This window comes from Coturnix japonica, chromosome 21 (assembly GCF_001577835.2).
Source record: "Coturnix japonica isolate 7356 chromosome 21, Coturnix japonica 2.1, whole genome shotgun sequence".
Classification (NCBI taxonomy): Eukaryota; Metazoa; Chordata; class Aves; order Galliformes; family Phasianidae; genus Coturnix; species Coturnix japonica.
This window is the reverse complement of record NC_029536.1, coordinates 5,655,280-5,666,961: the sequence shown is the minus strand read 5'-3', so window position 1 is coordinate 5,666,961 and position 11,682 is coordinate 5,655,280. Positions and strand designations below refer to the sequence as shown.

The following is an 11,682-nucleotide window of genomic DNA, read 5'->3' as shown; positions in this document are numbered from 1 at the left end:
GCAGCCATGCGGGAGGGCCGGGTTTGTTTAGTCTGGAGCAGAACAGGATGGGGGGAGACAGCGCAACCGCCCTCCAACGTGCCTTGGGGGGGGAGAGGAGAGAGGGAGAGAACCCTGCTCCTCTCCGTCTGCTGTGGGTCCTCTTGGGGGGCTGGGAAAGCACGTAGAGCCCGGAATTGGGGCTTTTTGCTTTTGTTTTTCAATGGCACCGTCGCTGCAAACTTGGGGCAGTGCTGCACCCCAACGTCGGTCTGCAGCGGGGGGAGATGAGGGGCACTGCTGCCTGCAGAGCTGGGGCTGCCCCATCCATGTTGGGGGGGTCTTCCAATCCAATAATTGCCCCAGAGAGGGGCTGGGGGCCATGGGAGTGAAGGAGGCAGGTGACAATGTGGGGGCACAGCCCTGAGGGGGGCACTGAGGGGGATTGGGTGGTGCTGGGGAGAACTTGGGGGGGGCACCGATAGGGGCGGGGGGCTGAGAAATGGGGGGCAGCGAAGAGAACTGGGGGGCACTGAAAGGGGCCGGATTGAGGAGGACTGGGGGGTGCTAAAGAGAATTGAGGGTCACTGAGGGGAACCGGTGTGTGATGGGGAGATCTGGGGGGGACTGGGGGGACCCGGGGGGAGACTGAGGAGGGGGGTGAGGAGAACTGGGGGACACTGAAAGGGGCCGGATTGAGGAGGACTGGGGGGTGCTAAAGAGAATTGGGGGTCACTGAGGGGAACCGGTGTGTGATGGGGAGATCTGGGGGGGACTGGGGGGACACTGAGGAGGGGGGTGAGGGGCTGAGGAGAACTGTGGGGCTGGAGATTGAGGACTGGGGTACACCGAGAAGAACTGGGGGGCACTGATGGGGGAGAGGAGATGAGAAGAGCCGGAGGGGGGGGGCTCATGGAGCCGAATGGAACCGAACGGAGCCCCGCGGCCGCCGTGCCGTGCCGAGCCGTGCCGTGCCGTGCCGTGCCAGGGGGGCAGTCGGTCGGTCTGTCGTTCGGTCGGTCGGGGCAGGGCGGCCCGGTGCTGCCCGGCTCCGTGTCTGGGCGGTCGGGGGCGGAGGCGCGGGGGCGGGCGGAGGCGCGGGGCGCCCATTTTGTCGGTGCGGCGTCGGAGGGACGCGGGACGCGGGAGCATGGCTGTCGGTATAGGAAGTGTCTCGTTTTTTTTCCTCCTTCTTTCCCTCCTCTCCTCTCCTCCCGCATTCAAAAACTAATACCACCCCCCCCCCGGTGCGAGCTCCGGTAAACAGCGGTTGTGGGTGGGGGGGGGGTGCAGGGCGGTGCTGCCGCGTTCTTCCTCGAGATCCAAATCGTTATTATTTCGTTTCTCATTTTTCCCCCCTTTTCCCTTTATTTTTTTTATTATTTTTTTTATTATTTTTTATTATTTTTTTTTCCCCCCCTCCCCCCCCTCCCCCCCAGTCCCCGTTGCTCTGCAGAACATGGCGGCCCCCCGCTCCGCTCCGACCCGCGCTTTAAAAATAAGCCGGGCTGCCATTTTTGTTTTCCTTTTGTCTGCGAATTTTAATAAAACCGTCTGAGAATGTGGGAGAGGCGGCGGAGGGACACGGAGCGGGGCCGCCCCCCCCCATCCTCCCCCTCCCCCCCTTCTCCCTTCGGCCTTTTTGTCTGCGGAGGTTCCCCCCCCCCCAGGCAGGAGCAACTTCACTCCGCGCCCAACTTCGCTCTCTCGTTCTGCTTTCGTGCTTTTGCCTTTTTTTTCCCCCCCATCTATTTATTTTCTCCTCTATTTTCTTCTCTTCTTCTCACCCCCCCCCTCCCCGGGGTTGTGGGGGGGGGCACCCCTCTGCGTGTGCCCCCCCCATCCCTCCCAACCCATTAGGAGGAGGAGGAGGAGGAAGGGAGGAGGAGGAAGAAGAGGTGGGGGGGTGTTGGTTGGGGGGGGCTGCCAGGAAGATGCCCGCTTTGCTGGATTCTGTCTTTTTCTTCCTCCGGAGGGGCTGATGGAAAAGTTAATTGCAGCCGAACGGCCCCATCCGTGCGGTGCTCGGCGAGGAGCGGCGGATGCAGCGTGGGGGCTCGGCTGCCTTTCTCTCGGTCGCTTCTCCCTCCGCTGCTTTTCTCTTATTTCTGATCCGATCCCCCCCATCCTTTCCTCCTCCTCCCGCTTTCTTTCCTTTTATTCCTCACATTTTTCTGCCTTCCTTTTATTTTTACGGGCCTTTCATCCTGCACGGTGGCGGTGCTGTGTGTGTCGGGGGGGCTGCTGCCTGCTTTCTTTATTTATCCCCCCCCTCTCGTTGCTCCCCTCCTTTTTTCCTTTCCCTTCGTCTCATCCCCTCCCCATTAACTGCATTTTTGTTCGGTCTGACAGAGCCGGCTGAGGGTTGTTGGTTGGTGAGGAGGGGGTGATGGTGGTGGTGGTGGTGGGGTATATTATTTTACATGACGCTTTGGCAGCTTTATAGAGGGGACCCACATCTCCAGCAGCAGCAATGCCCGGAGAGCTCAGTGTCCTCCTGCACTCATAGGTTTGGCTGGGGATGCTCACATCCGTATTTATACATCTATCATCCCCAGCCACGCCGGCGGCGAGCTGCGGTTTGGCCTTGGATCCATCCCCAGGCCTTTTTTCTCCCTCCTGTGCTATGGGATGCTCTGCATGGGGACGGCGGGGCAGGCTGCGCTCCCAGCCCTCAGCAACCCCTGGGGATGGAAACCAGATTGGAGAGGAGAGGAAAAAGTTTCGGGCCCCCTCCTGGTGTGCAGCCCATAGGGTGGATGGGGGGTGGGTGGCTGGGTGGGTGCAGGCCCTGCTGGCAGCGCAGACTGGGGTGAGTTGGGGGTGAAAACAGCTTTTCTTTTTGTCTGCTTTCAGGAACAAACCCTCCGTTCCCACGGGTCGGGTCGGTGGGAGCCGCTCCGCTTTTGTTCCTCCGTGTGTCTGTGTTTTTTGGGGTGTGTGAAGTTGTGCTCCTTGTCCCCCCGTAGAGAAACGCCCCGCGTGTGGCACCGGCTCCCAGCTAGATCTGGAGATGGACGCGGAGAAGGGGAAGCAACGCCAGTACTCCCAGAGGTGGGCACGGAGGGAAGCAAACCGCGCTGCAGCAGGGAGAGCCCCCCACGGGGCTGCCAGCTGGGTCACCTGCATGGGGGTGTGGGGAGGGGCTGCCAGTGGGTACACAGGGGTCCCACTCACCGCATGAGCCCCATCCCCATCTCCGTGTGCTGCTCTGCGCAGAGCAATGCGTTCTCCCCCATAGAGTGGTGGCTGGCCGTGCCGTTGTGACAAGTGCATGTGTGCGTGGGGTTGGGGCAGTGGGCTTGTTGGGGGGGGGGGAGGAGCTGCTTGCTGCCTCCTTGCCTGGCCTTGGGGCAAAGCTCTGCTTCGCCGTCGCGCTGTCACTGCTGTCACGGTGCCGTGTGGGTGCTGGGTTGGCAGTGTGGTGTTGTGGGGTGCTGGGGGTTCGGTGCCCGCTGTCCCTGTTCGATGGCACAGCTGGGTCCACACTGTGCTGCTTTGCCATCTACCTGGGCAGGTGAGCTCTGCCCCCACCTTCAGGGGCTGTGAGCCAGGTGCTGCCTGGCAGGTCCCGTGCTGCCTGCTCCCCGTTTCGGTCTCCAGGGTGGCTTCGAGGGAAGCAGTACCTTCCATGGCTCCTTCCGTGCCCACCCTTTGCACCGCTTCCTTCCCCCTCTACCTGCGGGGCAGCTGGGGACCTCACCCTGGGCAGCAGTGCAGCCCTTGGGTCCCACATTCCATTTGGGATCCCGCTCTCTCCTCGCACACTGGGGCTCTTGTGGCATTTGGGGCCCTGCAGGCAGGATGTGGGTCCGACTCCATTCCCAGAGCAGACCCCTGTGGTGTGGGCACACACCCGGCTCCTTGCACCCCCTCCCTCGGGGCCCCGTCCTGCACCGCCACCCCTTTGGGATGGGCTTTCTGCTCCAGCTGCCGTTGGCTTTCAGTTGATTTTGCTCGGGGAAGGAAATCTGAATGAGAAACACCAGTTAGAGCCCTTCGGGGGGCGGAAACGTGGGGTTTAATTGGTTCCATCTTGGGTGAATTCTTCTGGCACACTACGCCTCGGAGCCGTTCACGGGGATTTCTGAGCCTCCTGCCCCGGGTTTCACGTGTTGTTTCTGCTTTTCCCGGCTCACGTTCCTTCTGCTGCCTTCTGCCTTAGGGTAAATTCTTCCTGCTAAGGAAAAGCCGGGCCTGTGGGCACAGAGCCCACGCGGGACGGTCCCTGGAGCTGGCAGCAGGACGGTGCGTTGTGGCACGGGGAGCCCGCCTGGGCACGGCGCCGCAGCCCACGGGCCTGTGGGTGGCTTTGATGCTGCTTCCCACCCGGCAGCTCGGGGCTGGGGATTTTGCAGTCGGGCTTTTGGTTTCTCCTGTAAAGCTGCTGCTGCTGCAGGATGGGGTTGCTTGCAGGCAGCCTGATGTGCAATGGGTTCCGACCGGTGCCGGCTGCGTGCTGGAAGGTGGAGATGGTGCAGCCGTGGCAGGGCTGAGATGGGGCGAGAAGGCTTTGCGCTTTTGGGGGAAGACGCGTGCAGGAGGAGCTTGGTGGCATGAGAACAGATGGATTGCTGACAAATGGGACGGGATGAGGGGCCATGGGGGGCACGGCGGTGCCAGTGCCACGTCCCCACGTCCCCTCCTGATGTGATGGCGGTGAGCGCCCTGAGCTCAGGGGCAGCCACAGACACCGGGCCCTTCGCTTCCTCCTGCTGCAGTCTGAGGCTGTCTGGGCTCCTCGTGCTGCCCAGCACTGGGTGCTGCTTCCTGGCGCTGCCCTGCGCTTGCTGCTCCGTGCCCAGCTTGCTCCTGATGGACACTTGTCAGCTGGGGACCCTGCTTGGGAGAGCGAGGCTGTGCTGGTGGCTGCTGGCTTCTTGCTTGGCCGTTGGCACCCCGCGCTACCCAGGCATGCAGCTGGGCTCACCCCGTCCCCTCCCTGCCTCCCCGTGCCCCATGTGCTGCCCTACCTGTGCCAGGTGGGCCCTGTGGTCGCTTGCTGGCCCTGAGGGGCTCAGCGGCGCCGGTCCTTGGGAGCGACCCCTTCTTGCAGCGGTGCCGTGCCGTGTCCGTGAAAAGAATCTCTTGTTTCTTTTTATTTCAGCCAAGGCGAGACAGAGAGGGCTGCCAAAGTAGAGACGTTCCCTAGAGAACTGTAGCTTGACTTAGCGGCAGTTTGGTAGGAAGTTGGAAGGCTATAGTGAGCTGCGGGGCCTGGCGCTCGTACCCACCCGTGCCATCATCTACCTCCATCAATCTGGAGCCTCATCGACACGTCTCCCCAGGCAGCTGCGGCCATCTGGCTTCTGAGGCCAGCCTGTGAGTACCAAACACGGCGTGCACCATGTCTTGTCTGTGCCGGGCCATCGCCGGGCCTCGCTGCAGCCGCCTGCGCTCCCCTAACCCTGCACACGGCGCCACGATGCCTCTCCCTTCCCTGTGCATCTGCTGCTTGCTCTGTCCACCTCCCTCCGCTTCCTTCCCCACCTGGGAGCTCTGTGCACCCATGGAGCTCTGCTGGGTGTCCACGATGCCGCCTTGGGCTCAGCAGCACCTTCTCCATCCCACAGGGCACACAGCCGGGGGGAGACGTGCTGCGCCATTCCCCACCCTTCATCATTTCCATTTTAATGGATTTTTTTTTTTTTTTTTTTTTTTTTTTTTGCTGTGTGTCAGCTTCCATTTTTCATAGTTAGCTGAGAATCTAGAAAAAGGGACTTTATGTATTTTTCCATCTGCTTTATATCCCCTCCGGCCCCTTCCCCCGCCGTCCGAGCTCAGCCCTGGGAGGGGGGAAGCAATTCCCCCTGTGTTCCAGATGAAACACTGCACAATTGATGAGATGAAGCTGGGACAGGAGCATGGATTTTTTTGGCTGTTTCTTTTCCCTTTATTCTGGGCAGGTTCTGAATACAGTGGTTGTGGCAGCTTCAATGTTGAGCTCCTGGGGTGGGAGTGGGGGGCTGCAGCAGGTTGTGCTCCTCTCCTCCCCACAGCTGCAGGCTGTGCCGGGATCTTCCATTTCTTTGAGCAGATGGGGTGGGCAGAGCTTTGTGTGGTCCGGGATGGGGACACAGGGCACCTGCTGCGAGGGCAGAGCAGCGGCTCACTGGGTCTGCTCCAAAAAACCTTTTCTAATCATAGCTCTGGCTTCCTGTTTTCCTGCTCTGGCCAGGCAAGGATCGAAGGGGCACTGCAGCTTCCCACGCTGTGGGGCAGCCGCTGGACGAGCCGTGGTGGCAAAGCTTGGGCCATGGTGGTGGAATTTGGGCTGTGATGGTGGAGCTTGGCCATGGTGGTGGGATTTGGGGACCATAGTGGTGGGGTTCAGGCTGTGGTGGTGGAAGGATTCGGGTTGTGATGGTGGTGGGGTTCAGGTTGTGATGGTGCGAGGATTCTGACTGTAGCGGTGGGATTCTGGCTGTGGTTGTGGAGCTCTGAGCCATTATCATGGGATTCAGGTGGTGGTAGGATTTTGAGCCATGGTGATAGGATTCAGGCTGTGATGGTAAAGCTCAGGCCGTAATGGTGGGATTCAGGCTGTGATAGCAGGGCTTGGACCGTGGTGGTGGGATTCAGGCTGTGGTGGTGGAGCTTAGGCCATAATGGTGGTGGGATTGAGGGCCATGGTGGTGGGTTTGTTGTTCTGGCAGTTGCAGGAGAACTCCAACCTGGGGATATCAGGGTACTGTCCTCATCCCAAGCCGTGGTACAGGCGTTGTAAGCAGTGGGTTGTCACCTCTGACAGCATTTGCTGGCACAGACTGGTGCAGGTCCCCTGTGACTCTGTGCATGGCTCTGCTTTCACAAGAGAGGGCTGACCCCAGAGGAGGGGATGCTCAAAAGTGTTTCTTGGGGGTATTCAGATGCAGGTGCCTCGAGCTGCCAGAGCCTGGAGCTCTGTTTGAGGTCCTGTTTGAGGTTCCTAATGAGCAGCTCCCATCCTGCCCTCAGCTCCAGCTCCTTGGGGCAGGGCTGCTGCTCCCAGGACATCAAGCTGCTCAGCACGTGCCATGCAGGTCAGCAGGTCCCACTCTGCAGCTCGCTGTCCCTGGCCTCCCTGCCCTCTGTTCTGCAGGGAGCCGGTGCCGATCTCGGGCCTGGTTCTTCCTGGTGCTGGCTGTGGTGGGGATGGGTCTGTGCCGTTCTGGTTTCTCCCTCCGTGTCCTGGTTTCTGCTCCAAATGGAGGTCACCTCCCTGCAGCTCTGTCACTTGCTGAGCTTGGGAAGGTGCCCAGGAACTCTTTCCTTCTCATGGAGCTGCACACAGACATGGGGGGTCCCAGCTGCTCCCAGCTCAGGGTGCAGACAAAATAACCTGCTCAGTGCCTGGTGGCAGCTCTGGCTGAAGCAGCACTGGGTGCTGGGTGAGGAGGAATCAGGAGCACTGGTGCCTCATTGTGCCCCGCCAGCTCTGGCAGTGATGTGGGCAGCAGTGATGCCTGCTGATGTCAGGCTGCTCCGCTGCCATCGTTTTCTTGCCGTCCCCGCTCAGATGTTTCCTATTAACTTAGAGATGGATTTTAGGATTCATTTTTCCAAAGTATTTAGCGTCTCTATAAATCTCCCAGCCCCTTTGCAAGCAGGGCTTGTCCTGGAGCGAGCTGAGCCGTCTGTGGTTGCTGCAGGTGCCCTTAATGGGGCTCCTCAGGGTCTGTGCGTCGCTGCCGTGCTTGCGCCGTGCTCTGTGTCCTGCAGCCTTCCCCGAGGTGCTGGGGGGGAGCAATGATACCTGCGGGTGTGGGGCTGGGGGAACCCATGGGTGACATTGGAAGCAGCTGTCTCTGCTGTGGGTATGAGCTGCCCAAAGGGCCGGTTGCCCCACTGCACTCTGCTCCTCCGTGCTCCGTCTTTTGGAAGGGTCCTTTTGGAAGTGTCTCCTGGTGGTTGCTGTGTTGGTGTCGGTGTGGCTCAGCCCAGTGGTGGGCCCTGGGGGCTCCTGTTGCAAAGCCCCATGGGGAGGTTGGATGGGGCTGTCAGGCTGCTGCCCCCGTAACCACCATCTTTCCCTGCAGGATGGCGGAGCCTCGCTTCAACAACCCCTACTTCTGGCCGCCTCCCCCCACCATGCCCAGCCAGGTGAGACCACACTCCCTCCCAGCCCTGGGGGAGGAGGGAAAACGGATGGAACGGGGGCAACTCTGATCTCTGCCTCTTTTCCCTGCCAGCTGGACAACCTCGTCCTGATCAATAAAATCAAGGAGCAGCTGATGGCGGAGAAGATCCGGCCCCCACACTTGCCCCCCACTTCCGTGGCCTCCCAGCAGCCCCTCCTGGTGCCTCCCTCTCCAGCTGAAAGCGGCCAGTCCATCATGTCCCTCCCTAAGCTGCAGCAGGTGCCCGGCCTCCACCCGCAGGCAGTCCCACAGCCAGACGTGGCTCTGCACGCTCGGCCAGCCACCAGCACCGTCACAGGTACCGGCACCGCGTCCGAGGGGACTGGGAGCTGCTTCGGGTCCTGCTTTGGGACCTGCTGCCTGCAGGACACTCAGGTATGGGGGGAGGACGTGGGATGGGCAGCGTGTGCCCCACTGAGATCCACCTGTCTCTGCTGCCAGGGTTGGGGCTGGCATCCCGCGCGCCCACAGTCAGCACCTCCGAGTCCAGCACAGGCACCACGACCCCTTCCACACCCACCTCCACCAGCCAGAGCCGCCTCATCGCCTCCTCGCCCACCCTTATCTCAGGAATCACCAGCCCACCCCTCCTCGACTCCATAAAGACAATCCAGGGCCACAGCTTGCTGGGGGCACCCAAGACGGAGCGGGGCCGCAAGAAGATCAAGGCGGAAAACCCTTCAGGGCCACCCGTCCTCGTGGTCCCATACCCCATCTTGGCCTCGGGGGAGACGGCCAAAGAGGGCAAGACGTACAGGTAGGAGGGTGCCTGGTGTGGGAGCCGGGCTGCGACGGTGCTATGGGGTGGAGGGGATGAGGGGTGCAGGGCCCCAGCCCAGCCCCTGTGGGCTCTCCTCGCAGGTGTAAGGTCTGTCCTTTGACATTCTTCACCAAATCGGAGATGCAGATCCACTCCAAGTCGCACACAGAGGCCAAGCCCCACAAGTGCCCCCACTGCTCCAAGAGCTTCGCCAACACCTCCTACCTGGCCCAGCACCTCCGCATCCACCTGGGTGCCAAGCCCTACCCCTGCCGCTACTGCCAGAAGGCCTTCCGCCAGCTCTCCCACCTGCAGCAGCACACCAGGTGCCAGGAGGGGCTGTGTGGGGTTGGGGGTCCCCAATGGGGTGGGGTGTGATAAGGTGGGGTGTCCACTCAGCATCTCGTGCCGCCTACCTCGGCGATCTCCAGCTGCAGTCTCCAGCCCATGTGGCTCTTATGAGTCTGTCCAAGGTCTCCCTTACCCCTGTGCCCCATCGCTGGGTCCTTTCTGTGCACGTGGCTGTCACTGCCCAGTCCCGCTTTTTCAGCTGAGCTCAGTGGCCATGTAGGTGCTGGGGGCTTCATAGGTTCAGGGCTGTGGGTTCCAGCCATGCTGAATTCTCTGCCTGACACCTTCCCCTCCCCATACCCACGTCCTGTGCAGAATCCACACCGGCGACAGACCCTACAAGTGTCCGCACCCCGGCTGCGAGAAGGCGTTCACACAACTCTCCAACCTCCAGGTCAGCTGCACCCGGATGACAGTGGGGACGGGGGGCACAGGGTGCCGGGACCCACAGATGGGGGGTGTGAAGCCGGGGGCTCTCAGTGCTCTCCCGGCCCCGTGCCCCCTAACCCAACCCTGTGCCGCTCTGTCAGTCTCACCAGCGACAGCACAACAAGGACAAGCCCTACAAGTGCCCGAACTGCTACCGGGCCTACACGGACTCGGCCTCGCTGCAGATCCACCTCTCGGCACATGCCATCAAGCACGCCAAGGCTTACTGCTGCAGCATGTGTGGCCGCGCTTATACCTCGGTGAGGGGGCTCTGGGGGCCCGGCACGGTGCAGCCTCCCTCCCCCCCCGCCCCACTGCTCACCCTTTGTCCCTCTGCCCATAGGAGACGTACCTGATGAAGCACATGTCCAAACACACGGTGGTGGAGCACCTGGTCAGCCAGCACTCTCCTCAAAGGACCGAATCCCCCGGCATCCCCGTGCGGATCTCGCTCATCTAAGTGGGCTCCATCCCACCCCGCTGCTGCCGGAGGGGGGGGATGACACCGTGTTGCCCCCCACCCCCAGGCCCGGCCTCCACCCTGGGGGCTGCAGGTTTGGTGACATCCAAAGACGGTTTCAGAGCACTTTGAATCTGCAGTTTTCTTGGGGTTGGGGAGTGTTCATGGGGGGGGTGTTGCAGGGGGGTTGTTCTCCTTCGCTCCGCTCCCCCCCACCCTCCGCCTCCCCACATTTTGGATACAAATATATATATATATTTATTGGCCAAGAAGTCGGTGCTGCTAACACAGAAAGGAAATCAGACGCGGAACGGAGCGCAGCGGGCGCCAGACCCCCCCCCTCCTCCCAGCCAGGACTGTTTGGAGCAGAGTAGGGTTTGGGGGGGGGGGGGTGCTTTGTTTTGGGTTGCGTTTGATTTTATGGACGTTTTCCCCTCTGGGTTTGCTCCCCCCACACCGGACTCCATTGCTGGGAGCAGCCGGGGAAGCGCCAGGGGTCCGCGTGCCTCTGTGTGTACATAGCCCTGTGTACAGAGCCGGGGGGGCCCTGCTCCCCGCAGAGAGACTCGACAGAAACTCATCTATATTATGTACTCTTTGGTTCCGTTTTGGATATTAACTGTGTTATTTTTTATACACTTTTTAAGCCTTAACTCGTTGTTTTGCCAGGGTGTTTATTACCTTCTGTTTATTCATTTGAGTCCCTTCCCCTCCCCCCTCCACCTTTGCCCCCCATCCATCCACCCTCTGGCTCCTTGTTTCCCCCTCGGTGTTGTACGATACTCAATATTGTAACCTTTTTTGTCAGCATGTTAATACTGTGTAAATACGCCTCTTATACACACACTGTTAACGCCTCTCCCCCCCCCCCCTTTATTACCCAACCTCCCCAACCAGCCCGTTTGGGGCCTTTTTTTTTTATGTTCCTAGCTGGAAATCCAGGCCACGCGTCCCTAGAGCTAGTGATTGCCTTCTTAATAAAGGAGAAAGAGAGAAGAGACACCCTCTCTCCCCACCTCTTCCCTTATCCCCCCCCCCCAGTGTCTTGCATTGTGGCTCATGGAGGAGATGGAGGGGCAGCTGTGGCCACGGTTGGAAACAGCAGGGACCCCCCCCAGGTCCCCCTGCAAAGCAGCGCCCGTTTGGGAGAGGAAAGAAAACAAGAGAAAAGAATAAAAGAAAAGGAAACAAAAGCTGGGCTCTGTGTGGTGCCACCGGACTGGGGACAAGGCGAGGGGCAGACGGTCACAAAGGTGGCACCTGGGTGGGCTCACAACCCTCATCCCCCCAATGTGGGGATGGTGGATGATGAAGTGGGGAAGGGAGCAGCTCTGGTCTGTTGGGGGGGGGTGTAAAGAGCTCTGGGAGAGCTGGGACTGTCATGGTGTGAGCACCAGCTCCAGGGCCTCCTCCCCACCATGGCCATGGGCTCCAAGGGTGCCAGCCCCCCCATACCTCCCCCCTTTTGGGACCCCAACCAGGCACAGGGACCTCACTGCTGCTGTGTCACTTCTGGTATCTACTGGGTTCTGGGTGCCAGCAGGGATGTGGGGCAGGGGGACAAACATGGGAACCACCAGCAG

The 11,682-nt window shown here is 60.7% G+C and overlaps 1 protein-coding gene across 11 annotated transcripts; it reads left to right on the top strand.

The window, feature by feature from the left end:
• The first annotated feature begins 849 nt into the window (after positions 1 to 849).
• Positions 850 to 11,292, top strand: ZNF362 (zinc finger protein 362). Of its 11 annotated transcripts, none has more exons than XM_015882751.2 (10): positions 1,109 to 1,139; positions 2,949 to 3,033; positions 5,087 to 5,301; positions 7,998 to 8,061; positions 8,151 to 8,397; positions 8,541 to 8,856; positions 8,961 to 9,185; positions 9,526 to 9,604; positions 9,741 to 9,899; positions 9,983 to 11,292. In XM_015882751.2, the coding sequence occupies exons 4-10, from the start codon at positions 7,999 to 8,001 to the stop codon at positions 10,097 to 10,099; spliced, it is 1,206 nt and encodes a 401-aa protein (XP_015738237.1). In that variant the 5' UTR covers positions 1,109 to 1,139; positions 2,949 to 3,033; positions 5,087 to 5,301; position 7,998; the 3' UTR covers positions 10,100 to 11,292. The 11 variants fall into 11 exon arrangements, with proteins under 11 accessions (XP_032304642.1, XP_015738237.1, XP_015738234.1 ...); XM_032448750.1 differs by lacking the exon at positions 1,109 to 1,139 and adding an exon at positions 2,095 to 2,354 and having other exon boundaries at positions 2,836 to 3,033; XM_032448751.1 differs by lacking the exon at positions 5,087 to 5,301 and having other exon boundaries at positions 850 to 1,127; positions 2,926 to 3,033.
• The last annotated feature ends 390 nt before the right edge of the window (positions 11,293 to 11,682 follow it).